This window comes from Mustelus asterias, chromosome 17 (assembly GCF_964213995.1).
Source record: "Mustelus asterias chromosome 17, sMusAst1.hap1.1, whole genome shotgun sequence".
Taxonomy (NCBI): domain Eukaryota; kingdom Metazoa; phylum Chordata; class Chondrichthyes; order Carcharhiniformes; family Triakidae; genus Mustelus; species Mustelus asterias.
The window spans coordinates 71,986,676-72,005,139 of NC_135817.1; the positions used below are offsets into that span (position 1 = coordinate 71,986,676).

Below are 18,464 nucleotides of genomic sequence, written 5' to 3' on the forward strand. Positions count from 1 at the left end.
GTTAAACTGAAGCCCTTCCAAATCTTTGTGTTACATTCTACTTTAAGGGGTAGACCTGGGTTGCAATACTGACAAGACTGCTTTATAAAGATTCACATTTAATTCAAAATACCCAATTATAATGTCCATAGAATCTATTGAACCCCTACAGTGCCATTTGGCCCCATCAATTCTGCACTGACCCTCCAAAAGAACACTAACTAGACCCAATCTACCACCATATCGCCGTAATCCCACACGTTTACCATGACTAATCCACTTAACCTACACATCTTTGGACACTAAGGGGCAATTTAGTATGGCCAATGCACCTAACCCTGCACATCTTTGGACTGTGGGAGGAAACCGGAGCACCCGGAGGAAACTCATGCAGAAACGGAGATTGAACAGTTAGGCCTACACTCTGGGATTTAGAAGAATTAGGAGAGATGAAATTGAGGTATACAAGATGAGAAAAAGGTATGGATAAAGTAGACATGGAGCAGATGCTTCCACTTGTGGGGCATTCTAGGATGAGGGGTCATGGTCTTAGGATAAGTGGTAGCAAATTTAAAACAGAGTCGAGGAGAAACTGCTTCTCCCAAAGGATCATGAAACTACAGAATTCACTACCCCAAAGTGCGGTGGATGCTGGGGCAGAGAGTAAATTTGAGGAGTTAGACAGATTTTTAATTGGTAATGGGTTGAAGGGTTACGGGGAGAAGGCAGGACAATGGGGATGAGGAGCATATCAGCCATCGAATGGCAGATGTGACTCGATGGGCTGAATGGCCTAATTCTGCTCCTATATTTTATGAACGTTCAAATTCCACAGTCACCCAAGGCTAAGGCAGCAGTGCTAACCATTGTGCTATCGTGCCGCCCTTGTTCTTTGTTCAGACCAAGGAGAACGCCACCCCTAGGTTATTTCACAGGGGTCCCTACAGCCCTTGCACATGATTTCTGTTCTTAACCAATCATGCCCTGACAGCAAGCTGCTAAGACTGTTTACCTTATCACATCTAGTCCTGTTTATCCATGACCTATTTTAAACTCTGATATTTTACCAGTCAGATTTGCGTTTTCCAATTCGTTCCGGATTTTGCTACGTCACCGATCCTGCATAGACTCAAGATCACCCTCCCCAGCTATCGACAGTCAAATGTATTAAATAGGTAAACAACAAGCAGTCTATTGGACTTGCCAAGCTTTTAAAAAAATTAAGTGATTAATCAATATAGTACAGTGCAGAACCCCCAATATTAAGTAAAGTTCATTTCACTAAAATGTATTTTAAGAATTCTGAAGAGCAAAGAAAGTGCCACTATGCTTTGCTGTTATGTTAATTACTCTGGCTATAAAAGCCAGTAAAATTATTCAGATAGGGCAGCACGGTGGCACAGTGGTTAGCACTGCTGCCTCACAGTGCCAGGAACCCGGGTTCAATTCCAGCCTCGGGTTACTTCCCATGTTTGCGTGTTCTCCCCATGTCTGCATAGGCTTCCTCCCACAGTCCAAAGATGTGCGGGTTAGGTTGAATGGCCATGCTAAATTAACCCTTGTGTCAGGGGGACTAGTAGGGCAAGTACGTGAGGTTATGGAGAAATGGTTTGGGTGAGATTTTTGTCAGTGCAGGCTTGATGGGCCGAATGGCCTCCTTCTGCACTGTAGGGATTCTACGATATTATGGTTTTATATCACAGTTCTGCCTCGATACAAAAAACTTTACCTATAATGCTATCATTCCCAAACTCCCAAATTTTCTGCGTTGTACTTTATGCTGTTATCCCACTGTGGCAGCATCCTGGCTATTATGAACTGCATAATGATGACAACTAAGTAAGCAGAAAAGTTAATTTAACCAATGTGACCTCTCAGTGGGCAGTAGTTTTGGCATAATGGCAGTAATATTTTGCACTATAGATTAAGCATGCAGACTATTATTATAAAATATTATTGTCCTCATTCTCCCACTGTAGACAGTAGTCTAGATAACTGCACTAGTGATTAGGGCAGTGGTTCCCAAACTTTTTTCACTGGGCCGCACTTTCGGAATAAAAATTTGTGTGCGCCACACCAAATGTTTTATTGATAAGAAATACATCCAAAAAAAACCAACTCCTAGCAGTGCTTGATTCATAACATAGAACACAACTACTTTATAATATCATGGGACATCCAGAAAGTATAAAACAATGCAGCTACATAAAAACATGATTCATTCCCAAAATATACTTATAGACGAGCCTCTTACATATGTAACCTTAAGTAAGTATACAAACTCAATGAGAGATGTGAGCTTGTTTTTGTCGGGTAATCTCATTTATATTAGGTCTAATTTGAGACAAACAAACTCTCATCTCCTCATCAACACAAAGAAGCCTTTCTCTTTTCTGGTCTTTGATATTTGTCAGAGCTGAAAATCCCTCTTCACAATATGTCGTGGAGAACTGTAGAAGAATAGCTAATGTTCTTGAAGAGATGCGTGGATACTGTTTCTGGTTGTATATCCAAAAAAAGTCCAGTGGCATATTCCCATGTTTCATTTTCAAGGTGCGATCACTCGAAATGCAGGCCATTTCTTCCTCCTCATCCAATGTCAGACCTGAACAGCTGGAATTCGCAAAGGGGTCTCTAACTCAGTCGGATTTTTCTGTACACAACGATGGGAAGTAATGATCAATCTTTTCTACCAGTGTTGCAACATGTTCCTGTATGAGGCCGTACAATTCATTGCTTGTTTTAAAACTTTTTACCAGTGGGAACATTGAGGTTAGGTTGCATCGCTCTTCCGAGCCAGAGCTGAAGCTTTTTTTTTGAATGCAGTTAGTTTGCCTGTAGTTGTGAGGATATTGTCATCGCGGCCTTGCATACTGACATTGAACACATTCAGTCATTGTCATCCAGTTGGTGGTACAATGGGTTCCCTTCTTGTTCCAAAAATTCTCTTAATTCGTTCTTCAGTTCCAACACCCGATTTAAAACTTTTCTGCGGGACATCTAGCGAACCTCCGAGTGCAGAATTAGACATTGATGTTTTGATTCCATGTCTTTGCAGAGTTAAGCAAATAACTGCGCCTTTAGTGGTTTTGCTTTGATGAAGTTCACAATGCGCACAGTCTGATCTAGAACCAACTTCAAATCAGCTACAAGGGTCTTGGTGATTAATGCCTCTCTGTGTAAAAAAGTAAGTTGATATTACATCTGGATTTTTCTGTTTGATGAGTGCCGCCAAGCTTCTCACATTCCCCATCATACATGGCGCTCCATCCGTACAAATTCCAATACAAGAATCCCATGAAATCTCAACTTTTTCCAAATACTCAGACAAGGTTTGGAAAAGATCTTGTCCTCTGGTATGTTTTTCAAGTTCCATGCAAAATAGAAACTGTGTGATTATTTTATCATTGTGAATGAATCTGATATAGGCAAGCAACTGTGCTTTTCCACTAATGTCGGTCGATTCATCAACTTGAATGGCAAATTTAGAATTCTTCATACTTTCGGAAACACGCTTCTCAATATTAACTGACATATCAACTATTCTTCTGTGAATTGTATTATCAGACAAAGGAATTTCCATAACTTCTTGCTCAGCATCATCACCAAACAAAGTTTTCACAATCAAGCTGCAGGCAGGCGGAATCAATTTTTCAGCTATTGTATGTGGTTTTGTCTGTTGAGCAATCAATTCAGCCACTTGGTAAGATACAATCTGCATCTTATCTGAGACTGTCATTCGTTTTTCGAAATATGATCGTTGGCATTTCTGCTGTTCCAAAAGCCTTTTAAAATATTGAACATCCTTGTTTGCCAGATTTCCATGGTTTGACAACAGATGTCTTTTCATCTTGCTTGGGACCATATTGGAATTGGAAAGCTCCTCACCACAGATCAAACACATAGGCCGAGGTACGTTTTCATCTCTAGTCCATGTGAAACTGAGACTCAGATAGCTATCCATATATTGTCGACAAACTTTCTTTTTTGGAGGTTTGCTTGGGCCTGCTACTGGTGTGGAATTAAATGACTCTTCTTCAGCACTCTGTTCGAACGGCGATTCTGGATCACAACGTGGACTCTGATCACTTGGGAAAAATATCCATCCATGTTTAAATGTTTCTTTGATTGTCCTTGAATCTTCCCGCCACACTTGCCATCCTCTCTCGCCGCACCAGTGTGGCGTGCCGCACCCTTTGGGAACCACTTGGATTAGGGGTCAGAGAAACTTAACATTTTTGGAGTAGGCATTTTTCCCCCTCAAAATACAGGTGTGGCATTCTAAATATGTATTAGCAATTTGTTTCTGTTTAGCAGCACTGTAAGCCTCACACAAATCTTTGCTGGAGCAAAACCTTCATCACAAAGAGAAATGGCACACAAGGAAGCATGCGGGCCACAAATCATGAAACAATCACAAGTTTGCTTTGGCCCACATATTAAACATACATTACAATACATTAGACACCATGGAGTGTGGCTGTGGCAAATACACACACTTAAACTAATTTTAAAAAGAGCAGATTTATTCACAATTCACGACAGCATTCCAAATTAAGCCTTTGATATTCTTTTCCCCAATTAGCTTTCTAAAGTTCTAACCATGGTCCCATATTATTACATTCCTCTCCACACCCCTGCCCTCCCCCAAAAGAATCAATTATTCAAATGATATTACAAACAAGAACAAAATGAAAAGAAGCTGACATTTCAGACACTCAGCCTGCTCCTCCATTCAGATTATTCAATTAAATATATAGCGATAATGACTTCACATCAGGATTTCTGGATATCCGAATAAACTACTGAATCAGACTTGTAAATCTTGTTGGAATGTTTTCGTCCAGAATGATCTAGTTGAGCATAAATTATTGGCCCCTAAAGTTAAAAAAGGAAATAATCATTCAGATTTCAATTTTGACACATTATTCAAAAATTGCAGGTGCATGACATTTATTGCATTCAAATCTGAAGGTTAAGTTTAACAAGCAAAGTCAAACAAAAAAAAAGTCAGTAAGCTTCTGGAAAATTCTCTTTTTTGCTTTGTAGCGCTGCACTACATTTGGTCAGGCATGGTGTTTCCCACATTCCATACACCAGATATGTACGATGGATCTGCAGTAAGGTAATGTAATCCAAGGAAAGCACCAGGGTTAGGAACTATGGTACAAATGCTGTCAATTGACACCTGTGAAAAACACTACAAAAATCTGTTTGCTGATTATTTTTCCGATTGAACTGAGCTTACCCACATCCGCGGTACACGGATAATTTGTTTCAATCAATAAAGAAGGAATTTTTCTCTCATGATATGAGCACTTATGTAAGACAATGAAGACAGTATTGTTAAACAATGGAGAACTTTTCTCTTTACTTCTTCTCATTTGGACCTTCATGATGTGAGTATAAAATATATAACTGCATACATTATTCCTCACAATAATGCTCACTCCCAGACTCAAATCACCACAAATCTTCAAAATCATTCCTTCTCATGTGGCATTTGATGCACCTTTTCCTTAATGGCGTGAACAGAACTGTTGAGATTGGTTTTATTGTAAGGCATCGATCTATTGGAACTTAACAAAGGCAATGGAAGTCCTAGCTGTGGACCCATGGTAATTTTGGTTGCTGTATCTATATTGGGGTGTTTTATTCAAGAATAAAACTATTCAAATCATTGAGTTGCCAAATTTTTGATTTTTTTTTCTTGTCCATCACATCACAAGCTTCCCTTTTCACCTGTGGAGCGGAACTTTACAGTCTCACTCGTCCTGAAACCGTAAAATCCTGCCCAAGGTCAACGGACCTTTCCATTGTCCACCCCTTGCCTGTTCCGACTCTCGTGGCAGATGGGGCGGTAGAATTCAGTCCACCATTTCTAAAGCCAAAGAGGATGTCGGTGGTAATTAGGGAAAAGGTGTAATTAATATAAGGAGGTTGTTTTGCAGAAATTAATGGAACTGAAAGTTGATAAATCCCTGGGACCTGATATTATGCATCCTGGAGTGTTGAAATAGCGTACTATAGATTTAGTGGATGCATTGGTGATCATTTTCCAAAATTCCATAGATTCTGGAATGGTTCCTGAAGATTGGAAGATAGCAAATGTCACCCCACTACTTAAGAAGAGAGGAGGAGAGAGAAAACAGGGAACTACAGACCTGTTAGTCTTATATCAGTGGTTGGGAAAATGCTGGAATGTATTATAAAGGATGTGACAAATAGACACTTAGATAATCATGATCTGATTGGGCAAAGTCAGCATGGATTTACGAATGATGAACTTGGAGTTTTTTTCAAGACCTTACTGACAAAATTGATAAAGGAAAGTCGATGGGCATAGTATATTTAGACTTTCAGGAGGCTTTTGATAAAGTCCCCCCCAAAGAAGGTTAATTAGCAAAATAAAAGCACATGGGATAGGAGGCAACATACTGTCATGAATCGAGGAAAACCGAGTAGGAATAAATAGGTTATTCTCACATTGGCAAGCTGTGACTAGTGGGGTACTGCAGGGATCGGTATTTGGTTCCCAGCTGTTCACAATTTATACCGATGATTTGGATGTGGGGACCAAATGTAATATTTCCAAGTTCGGGAATGATGCAAAGCTAGAGGAAGATGTAAAGTGGCTCTAGGAGGATTTGGACAGATTTAGTGAGTGGGCAAGAACACGGCAGATAGAATATCATGTGGAGAAATGTGTGGTAATCCATTTTGGTAGAAGGAACAGATGTGGAGAGTATTTTCCAAATGGCAAGAAATTAGAAGATGTAGAGAACTGGGTGTCCTTGTCCACAGATTAGCTTGCAGGTGCAGCAAGCTATTAGAAAGGCTAATATAATAATAGCCTATGTTGCAAGAGAATTTGAGTACAAGAGTAACGAGGTCTTGCTTCAATTTTATAGGAGCTTGATTAGACTGCACCGTGGAGTTGTGTGTGCAGTTTTCATCCCTTTACCTCAAAAGATGTTATTGGCAAAGAGATTTAGAAGTGGCAATCAAAATACACAGAGAATAACACAGATACGAATTTTAGATTATGTAGATCAATGGTAGAGATCCAAGCTTGACAAGCCAGGAGCTTAGACTGACTAAGGTCAGTAACCAGTGTGCCAAAGGGCCTCCTAACCTTGTAGGTGGGGTACTGGAGAAAAGGATACAACTGAATATTCTGATTCAGCAATAAGTAAAGGCACAGACTAGAAATAATGCATTCCTAGTTCCTTGCCCTATATATTTTTTGCTGAATTTATACTAAAGGTGTTCAAGAAAATAATCATTGAACTAGAATTTTCTGTAACTAGCTCTTCCCTATTACATTTCCACGAGGGCTTGCATGGTAAGTTGCTGCACTTGGGAGTTGGAAACAATGTTGTGCCCTCCATAGGGCATCAGAAAACTGTACGAACAGAAGAGCTGAAGAAACAGCAAAAATGCTCGAAATCCTCAGCAGGTCAGGCTGCATGGGTGGAAAAGGCAGACAAGTTTCAGGCGAATGACTTTTTGTTGGAGTCACTGGCTTTTTGGATAGTTACCGCTCTGCATCCCACCTTCGGATCCCCCGGTTGCTTAGAAAAATTAAGCAACATATTGTAGAACAGGAAAAATATCTCTAATCTAGGGCAAGTAAAAATAAATGGAAAAATACCAACCACAAAACAGAACACAAACTATGCAGAAGACTATTTGGTTTGCAGGTCCGATCACCTTTAGAGTTATTTGTCATTTCATTTTTGGATTCTACAGAATATTTATATTCTTTATCATATTTTGTACAAATATATGAGGGCAATATGTAGATTGGAAACTTTTAAACAAAGCCAAATAAACTAGCATATATCTGATTAAAAGGTTATCTTTATTCTGCTTAAGAAACACAAATTAAGGATCTGCAGACAAACAAAATAATCTTTCTACCCAACTGATTACAAAGAAACAAAGCATGCATAAATCATACCTGGAGTGGACCAACAGAACTATGATTCATTGAGTCCTCCATATCTGACACTGCTGAGCTCCTCAGAGGTCTTTCAGCTGGCAAGACACTTTCTACAGAGCTGCGATTTTTTTTTCAATGCACATTGTAGCAAAAAGCAAGGACCAACATGCAGAAACAAATGTCGGGGGTAGGGAGGAAGTAAATGTAAATGGTATGAGGTTCAAGCTAACGGGCACAAAGACACATGCACAAAATACATGGATGAAAATTAAGCACTGAAACGCCCATGCAGGCCAATTAATGTAACTTTGCACCACACCTTTAAAAAGTCAAATCAATTGGTCAGTCTTTGCTGATTTTTTTGTGCATGGTGCATACTGAGTGTTGGAATAGCACGCTGGCCATCTTTGGATAAGTTGTGGTTCAAGAATGGGGTTCCAGTGCTTTGGGTACAAAAGGTACGTGCAACACATTTATACATACAAATGAACATGAATGTGCAAAAGGTTTGTCTTAATATGGTACCACTTTTTTTAAGCACAAGTAACAATTAACAAAATACATCGATACCTGACACTTTTTGGGAAATAAATCATATACTTTTAACACCACAAAATTCCCACGCAGAAAATTCTGTATGAGGCATGCCATTCAGGGAAAACATTAAGTAAAACAAAGGAAAAAAAGGAGGGAGAGATCTAACTACTGCTCATCATCACCCATGATTTCTGACTTTCACAAATCGCTAAAGTGACGAGATGAAATTTCCAAAATACAGATTAAACAAAAACTTGAAAACCTATGTAATAAAAAATGGAATCTGGCTTGTTAATGCCAAGTTTAAACCAAAACCTGCAGAGGCCTATCATAAGCTGTCACGGTTTTACTGTATCTGATCTGGGAGATATAATGATAGAAATAAATAATGAATAAAAGGTTAAAGTTATCTGCATCATTCAGCTGGAGTAGAACTCATTCAGACAATATTCCACCATACATCTGACTTGTGGCTTGTAGATGGGTGGACAGACTTGGGGCATCTGGAGGAGTGTTACATGGCACTGAATTTCCAGTCTTTGACCTGTTTTTCTAGCAACCATACTTAATGTGACTGATCCAGTTAACTTTCAGGTCAAGAATGATCCCCAGATTTAGCAGTGAAAATGTCCTTGAATGTCAAAGGGAGGCGATTACATTCTTTCGTTGGAGATGGCCATTGCCTGGCATAAACATCACTTTCCACACGTTTTCAAAAAGGCATTTCAGAAGGTGCCATAAAAAAGGTCCTAGAATTGGTGCGGTGGATGAAGGACGAGTTAACAGAAAGGAATAGAGGTAAATGAGGAATTTTCATGTTGATAGGCTGTAACTTGCAAGGGCCTCAATTATTTAGAATCCATTTTAATGACAGAACAAGAGACCTATACAAAGAGTTTGCTGATGATACAAAGCTAGGTGGGAATTTAAGCTGTGAGAACACAAAGAGACTGCAAAATTACATACACAAGGTGGCAAATGGAATATAATGTGGGGAAGTGTGAAGTTATGTGGTTTGATAATAGGAATAGAAAGAAAACATTAAAAGGCCTGACACTTCCAAATGCTGATGTTCAGAGAGATGTGGGTGTACTTATAAGAGGAACATAATGTTAATATTTAGGTATAGAATGCAATTAGGAAAACAAGTGGCTTGTTGACCTTCACTGCATGGAGGCTGAAGCAGAAAAAGGAACATCCGACTATATGATTTAGGAACAGGAGTAGGCCATTCTGCCCCTCGAGCCTACTCCACCATTCAGTAAGATCGTAGCCTGATTGTGACCTCAACTTCACATTCTGCTTACCCCTGATTATCTGCCTTGATCCTGCCTCCAACACTCTTCAGGAAAATATTCCAAAGACTCGTGACCCTCAAGAGAAAAAATTCTTCTTTCATTTCCAACTTAAATGGAATATGTTTTATTTTTAAACTATGCTCCCTAGGTCTAGTCTCTCCAACAAGGGAAACATCATTTCAGCATCCAACCTGTTAAGTCCCCTCAAGATCGTACATGCTTCTGTAAGATTAGCTCACTTTCTTCTAAATTCTAATGGATACAAGTCCAGCCTATCCAACCTTTCCTCATAAGATAACCTCCAATGTGCCCAGTAAACTGTTCCAATACAGCTACAATACTGGTGTTTACCTGGCAATATGGATATTTGCCCAAGTATGTCTGTATGCAAGAAACAGGACAAACCCAACTCAGCTCGAGTCAACTCTCAGTCATCAGTAAAGTGATGAAGGAGTGATAAACAGCACTATCAAGCGGCATTTACTCAGCAATAACCTGTTCACCGAGTTCAGTTTGCTGACACTCAGCTTTTAACCTAATTACAGCTTGGTTCAAACATGGAGAGAAGAAGTGAATGCCAGAAGTGAGGTCAAAGTGACTGCTCTTGACATCAAGGCAGCATTTAGTTGAGTTTGGCAGCAAGGACCCCTAGCAAAATTGGAATCAATAGGAATCGGGGAAAAGGCAATGACCATCTCCAATGAGAGAGGATCTAGGGGTGCAGAGTGGCACAGTGGTTAGCACTGCTGCCTCACAGCGCCAGGGACCCAGGTTTGATCCCTGGCTTGGGTCACTGTCTTTGTGGAGGTTGCACGTTCTCCCTGTGTCTGCGTGGGTTTCCTCCCGCAGTCCGAAAGACGTGCTGGTTAAGTGCATTGGCCATGCCAAATTCTCCCTCAGTGTACCCAAACAGGTGCCAGAAATGGCAACTAGGGAATTTTCACAGTAACTTCATTGCAGTGTCAATGTAAGCCTACTTGTGACACTAACAAATAAACTTAAATCATCGCTTCATGACATTCAATGGCATTGTCATCACCGAATCCCCCACTATCAATATCTTGGGGAGTTACTATTGACCAGAAACTGAACCGTACTAGCCATAAAAATACTGTGGCGAGAAGAGCAGGTCAAAGGCTAGGAATCCTCCAGTGAGTAATTCATCTCCTGACTCCCCAAAAAGCTGTTCACCATTTACAAGGCACAAGTTAGGAGTGTGATGGAACACTCTCCACTTGCCTGGATGAGTGCAGCTCCAACAGCACTCAAGAAGCTCAGCTCAACATCTTCCACGGCAAAGCTGCATGCTTGATTGCTACCCCTTCCAAACATTCAATCCTCCACCACCAACGAATAGCGGCAACAGTGTGTACCATCTACAAGATGCACTGATGGAAGATTCCTCAGACGGCACCTTCCAAACCCATGACCAGTACCATCTAGAAGGACGAGGACAGCAGACACATGGGAACACCACCGCCTGGAAATTCCCCAAGTCATTCACCATCCTTACTTGGAAATAGATCACCGTTCCTTTACTATCGCTGGGTCAAAATCCTGGAATTCCCTAACAGCACTGTGGGTGTTGCTATACCTCAGGATCGGAGATAGTTCAAGAAGGTAGCTCATCACCACCTTCTTAAAAGGCAACTTGGGATGGACAACAAATGCTGGCCTAACCAGTGAGCCTTCATCCCATAAGTGAATAAAATAATCAGTCGACTGAACCTCCTCTGAACTGTTTTTAAACACATTTATATCCTTTCCTAAATAATGCAACTAAAATTATACACAGTCCTCCGGACGTGGTCTCGTCAACGCCTTGTACAACTGTAGCAAAACTTCCCTCCTTCTATATTCCATTCTCCTTGCAATAAATTACAACATTTCATGTGCCTTCCTAATCATTTGTTGTACTGCATACCAACTTTTGTGATTCATGTACCAGATCCCTCTCCACCTCAGAGTTCTGTAGTCTTTCTCCATTTAAATGATATGCTGTTTTTATATTCTTCCTCTCAAAGTGGACAAGTTCACATTTTCGCACATTATACTCCATCTGCCAACTTTTTGCCCACTCACTTTACCAATCAATGTCCCTTCACAGACTCCTTATATCCTCTTCACAAAAACTTAGTTTCCTACCTATCTTTGTCTCATCAGCAAATTCAGTCCCCTCACCCAAATCATTGACAAAGATTGTAAATAGTTGAGGCCCCAGCACTGATCCCATGTGACACTCCATTTGTTACATCTTGCCAAACCAAAAATGACCTATTTATACCTCATCTGTTTCCTGTTAGCTAACTAATTTTCTATCGAAGCTATCATGTTATCCCCAACACCATGAGCTCTTAACTTTCGTAGTAACCTTTGATTTGTAACCTTCTCAAATGCTTTCTGGAAATCTAAGTACAGCATATCCAAAAGGTCGCCCTTTATCCTTCCTTAAAGAATTCCAATGCATTAGTCATGATTTCTCTTTCACAAAAACATGTTCGCTTTGCCTGATTGCATTGGGGTTTTCTAACCTCCTTAATAATAGTCTAGCAATTTTCCCATGACAGAACTTAAGCTAACTGTAGTTTTCTTTCTGCCTCCCTCCTTTTTTGAATAGGAGTCACGTTCTATTTCTCTCTATCACCTTCACATGGTCCATCTCTGACACTTCTCTTCCTTGACCTCCCTGTTGCCATTTCTGGTGATTAACTGTCCACCAGTATTCATTACAAGCCCACTGACTCCCACAACTACCTTGACTACAGCTTTTCACACCCACAACCTCTAAGGACTCAGTTCCTTCGCCTCCACCGCATCTGTTCTGACGGTGCCATTTTCCAAAATAGCACTAGCAATATGTCTTCCTTCTTCCTCAATCGTAGTTTTCCACCTACTATGGTTGACAGGGCTCTCAACTGAAAGGTGATGGAGGCTGGATCATTAGAAGTATTTAAGGCAGAGGTGGATAAATTTTAAATGCTAGGATGAAGTCCATCAGGACTTGGGGACTTGTCAGCTTTTAGTTTTAATGTTTTTCTTAGTACCCTTCCCCAAGTTCCTCCCTCCCTTTCACCTCCTGATTTATGCTTATTTCTGGCATGTTATTTGCACCCTCTAGAGTGAAGACAGATGGAAAATATCTGTTCAATTTATCTGCTATTTCCTTATTTTCCAACTCTCTTTTCTGGAACGATGCTCATTTTACATTTCCTTTGTAAATACCTGTAGAAACTCTTGCCGTCTGTTTTTATATTCCAATCAAACCTTCTCTCATATTCTTAATTTCTCCCTCCTTATTAATTCTTTAGTGATTCTTTGCTGTCCAATATTCTGACTTACACGCACCTTTGCAGAGTTATACACTTTTTCTTTTGATTTGATGTTATCTTTAACTTCCTTGCATCATACACACACAGGAACACAACACAGGAAATAGAAGCAGAGTAGGCTGGCAGGCCCTTCAAGCCTGCCCTGCCATTCAATACAATCATGGCTGATCTATGCCAGCCTCAACTCTTTTCTGTGCGATTTCCCCATAGCCCTCTATTCCTCGATCTAGCAAATATTTACCCACCTCCACTTTAAGTCCTTCTAATGATCCAGCCTCCACCACCCTTCGGAGCAGAGAATTCCAGAAATTCACCACCCCCAGAAAAAATTTCTACTCACCTCAGTTTTAAATAACTGGCTCATTATTTTGTAGCTATATCCCCTTGTTTGAAACTATCCCAGTAATCTCTCCATCTACCCTGTGAAGCCTCCTCAGAATCTTGTATGTTTGAATAAGGTCACCCCTCATTCTTCTAAACTCTTCAGAATATAGACCCAGACTATTTAGTCTTTTTATAGGATAACGCTCTCATCCCAGAAATTAGCCTGATGAATCTCCTTTGGACTGCCTCCAATGTTACCATATCGTTTTTAGCCAAGGGGACCAAAACTGTACGCAGTATTCCAGGTACAATTGCAACAAAACCTCCTTGTCTTTAAACTCCATCCCCTTTGCAATAAAGGCCAAAATGCCGTCTGCCTTCTTAACTACTTGTTGGACCAGCTTGTTACCTTTTTGTGATTCATGCACTAGAACACCAAGATCCCTCTATACTTGATTCACCTGCAGTCTCTCCATTTAGATAATAAGCCGTTTTTTGATTCCTCCTACCAAAGAGCACAGCCTCAAACTTCCCCACATTGAACTCCATTTGCCTGGTTTTCGTCCAGTCACCCAATCTATCTATAACAGTCGGAGAACCACAATATCCTCATTACAACATGTTCTTCCACCTATCTTCATATCATCGGCAAATTTGGAAACCTCTTCAAGGTCAATAATGTAAATAGTGAACAATTGCAGGCCAAGAACTAATCCCTGTGGTGCTGGTGCTCCACTAGTTACAACTTTCCACTCTGAAAAGGACCCATTAGTTTTCAATGCTAACTCACTTCCTCCAATTCCATGGGCTTTTACTTTATGCACCAGCCTCTTATGCGGCACCTTGTCAAATGCCTTTTTGGAGATCTAAATACACAACATCAACAGGTTCCCCTCTATCTGCTCTCTGTTACATCCTCAAAGAATTCAAGCAAATCTGTCAAACAGGATTCATGTTTCATAAAACCTGGTTGCCTAGTTTGATTATATTCAGCTTTCCTAAATGATTAGCTATTTCCTCTTTGATTATTGACTCCAGCATCCTGTCAATAATAGATGTTAAACTAACTGGCCTATAGTTATCTGCCTTTCTCCCTTTTTGAACAAGGACGTCACATTGGCTGTTTTCCAATCTTCTGGTACCCTCCCAGAATATTGCGAATTACAAAAAATTTCCACCAATGCGTCCACTATCTCTGCAGCCGCTCCCATTAAAACTTGTAGTTCATCGCGTCCTGTCAATTTGTCTGCCTTGAGCCCCTTGAGTTTTGCTATTACTCTATCCCTTGTGATTCTCAATGGCAATTAGGGTTGGGTAACAAATGCTGACCTTGCCAGCAACACACACACCCACTGAACAAATAAGAAAACAAATCCAGTATCAAATTTTAATCTTCATCTACGAAATGAGATTAATAGAATTCTAGAAACATTTTTGGAAAATCCCGATTAGTATGAACATGCCATATTACTTTCCTAAAAGTAGCAGGCAATTTATGGTCCTCAAGCACCGTAAAATAATGCTACATGTCTGGAGATGGTGGACAGCACCCGTAAATAACTTTAGGAAAGCAGATTTCTATTTACCCTCAAATGAAGATTTACAGCTTCAAAACTAGATGTAGTGGATCAAAACAAAAAATGTATTAAAACAATGATTTAGTATTAAGGGGAAAAATTTCAGAACTAACTAAAATCAAAAGGTTTTTCTTCACTTTTTACTTCTGGTCTTCAGATTTGTGTTAGGCCTTTCGTTATGCATAGGTTTGTCTAGCTGTATATTACATAAATTGTGTAAAAGCTCACAATTTTCATTTTTAATCAACTGACAAGAAAATAATGAAGTGATGCTTTATTCCTAGAAGAAGGTAAGTCAATGAATAGATTGCAAAATTTTGATCAAATGCACAACTCATTAAACTGAATTAAACTAATACAAGTCACATCTTGGATTCCTACGGAGACCATGTTCTGTTCAATTTTTAAGTTTGTTTTAGTAATGTTTTGTACTTGCATTTTCCTCTGCAAACCAAGCTAGCACACTGCGGGTGTAGTCTGCACAGAAACAATCATTGCTATTTATGTGTTAGTTTAGCAGGAGTCACAAAGGAGATCAGGCTACCACTCTCACATTTCTCTTGATCCAATTGACAAAACCATCTACTGCAAGTCAGAGCATGATAATTTCACGCAAAATGCAATTCAAGAATGGATCTCTGGTTTTAGTATTAGGTTTCAACCACATGTCCCTCATGCACAAGCATACATATTTAACATTGCACAAACTGAAGCAAAGCATCGATCTTCAGGATTTTACTCCATTTTACCACTTACTGGTAATCAGGCTCAGCTCTTCCCATTTCCACTGAATTGCATGAAGAGAAATAATTCAAGGAAAATAAATCATGACAATATTCTTCATTATGCTACTACCTCAAATAGCAATTAATAGTAGAACTCAAATTAATATCCACTCTGCTCAAATTTACCAACTGTATTCACACTGCAAAATTAACAAGTTTGCATGCTTCAATTCTTTTAGGCACACTTGCAGATTCTCTAGTAGCAGACCAGATTTCATATTTTACAGAAAGCAAAATAAATGTGGACAACTAATTTGCCTCCTTGGCAAACAGATTTTTTTCTTTCAATTAAATGCACTTTTTCAGATTTTACACTAATGCTGTACATCACTGCATACAATACACCAGTCTTAATTGATATGGTTTTGAGCAGAGTTTGCACTGTTCTTCACACAATGAAGTCACCTCAGGATCTTTAAAGTCATCATTTAAGAGAAGGGAAAAATTCAGAACTTTCAATTCACAATTCTGGAACCAACACGTTCACCCTGAAACTAAGTGAATCCTACTTTTCCCAATTTGCTCTCCTCTCAAAGGTATTGATTATTTTCTCATATATGATCCTTTTACTGCTACTCCAATAAAGATCAACCAGTTACAGAAACCAAGATTTCTTTGGCCCAGATAAATTAGATGCATTACCTACATGCCCCCTAAGTCCAGTAATGGACTTTGGAAACAGGGCTTGGTGGAGAAAAACACACCATGTTATTAAGGAACTGAAAAATACATAAAACTTACATAATAAGTAACACTTAGGCATTGCATACATGTAACTAAATCGTGACACAGGATGTGTGGTGGGGAGGAGTACTTCATTAGAATGGATAGATTTAAAGTTTATCCAAGTTGAGCTAAGGAATAAAGACGATGCATGTGGCAAAGGATAAAACTGTTTGTCCTTTGCATGTCATCATACTGTTAATTGAAGAGAAAATCTACATACCATTGAAATTGGTGTACTGAGGTAATAATGGGGAATGCAGAAATAGGTTGGAAGAATGCAGAAGATTCTAAATCCCCAATTTCAACAGAATGTATGCAATAATTTTCTTGAGTCAGTATATAAGTAGGCATTGAAGAAAGGTTAGCAAGCGATGAGATTATAATAGCCAAGGAAAGAACAGGATTGCTCAATTGAATACTCGACTTCAGTTTTCACAGGACAGCAAGAGACATTTTCAAAAGCTTATAGACAAAAGAAATAGAAGGGCTATCACAGATTTATATACCAACTGGAAACAATCTCAGGCTTCAAGCTTGTAAGTAGAACTGGGTCAGAATTTAATAAAGATTGGAGCAGTGCCAATTGACTGATTATGGTGTCTGAGATTACAGCTCTGTTCAAAAAGAGGAAAGACTGAGCTCAATAACTATTGACCGAGTAGCTTTGTGTCAAGACAATAATTCCATATTTAACAAAGTCTATTTTAGAAGGCAGGAACTGGGCACGATAGTCAACATGGATTTGTGAACAGTCGGTCAAATTTGATTAACCCAATAGAATTGTTTTGAAGGAATGAGGTGTGGGAGCGGAGGGGAAGACTTTAAAGTATTAACATTTGTGGGGTATTCAATACATATAGAGTACTTTCAGAAAACAAAATGTTTTTTTAGAAGAAAATAGATCCATGTGGCAATATGTGAACTTTGGCATCAAGGATCAACAGATAATTCAAGTGAGGGAGTACAACAGCCAAACCTGGGCCTTTACTACCAGGTAGCCACAATTCGTGCAAGTTTTGAGACTAAGCAAGCAGTTACTGCACATGCACATTTCTAGTACAGGAATAGGAGCAGGGACTCTAGCCATTCGTTACCTCCTCCTTAAACCAAAGCCATTGAGGCAAACTGTAGTGGTCCCTATAACACCCTGGATAAGGTCATTTAAAAGTTTAACAACACCAGGTTAAAGTCCAACAGGTTTATTTGGTAGCAAAAGCCACACAAGCTTTCGAGGCTCTGAGCCCCTTCTTCAGGTGAGTGGGAATTCTGTTCACAAACAGAACTTATAAGACACAGACTCAATTTACATGAATAATGGTTGGAATGCGAATACTTATTGCGAATAAGTATTCGCATTCCAACCATTATTCATGTAAATTGAGTCTGTGTCTTATAAGTTCTGTTTGTGAACAGAATTCCCACTCACCTGAAGAAGGGGCTCAGAGCCTCGAAAGCTTGTGTGGCTTTTGCTACCAAATAAACCTGTTGGACTTTAACCTGGTGTTGTTAAACTTCTTACTGTGTTTACCCCAGTCCAACGCCGGCATCTCCACATCATAAGGTCATTTAATCCAGCATCTGGTATTTGCCTCAGGTAATGACAAGTTAAACTCAATGAGCCAGATAGTGATTGGACAGATCCTAAATAACACAAGATGAATAAACTTTCAAAAATATGTACATAATATATTGACTGACAAATCATGTTAGAAAGTTACACCTTTTGCATGATATATGCTGATCATTCATGTCTTGAACTTTCAATGGCAATGTTTCAGCTATACTGATTGTGTAACCATGCGTATCATTGATGCAAGGTTGCCAAACAAAAAATAGCTTTACCTGGGTTACACAATTTTGGTTTAAAGGTAACAGAATAAAAGATAAGTATTTATTTTTAATAGAAATACATGGCCAAATTGTGCCTCATTAAGAAAATAAAACACATGGTATATATTGATCCA

At 39.4% G+C, this 18,464-nt stretch overlaps 1 protein-coding gene across 1 annotated transcript in view; it reads right to left on the reverse strand.

Moving 5' to 3' along the window:
• Positions 1–2,029: 2,029 nt before the first annotated feature.
• Positions 2,030–18,464, reverse strand: part of LOC144506606 (myelin protein zero-like protein 1) — a 42,315-nt gene continuing 25,880 nt past the window's right edge. The window contains exons 5-6 of the mRNA XM_078232954.1: positions 7,943–8,042; positions 2,030–4,857 (exon numbers count right to left, since the gene is read on the reverse strand). Of these exons, the coding sequence (XP_078089080.1) occupies positions 4,756–4,857; positions 7,943–8,042 (202 nt within the window). The 3' untranslated portion in view covers positions 2,030–4,755. The remainder of the gene's footprint in view (positions 4,858–7,942; positions 8,043–18,464) is intronic.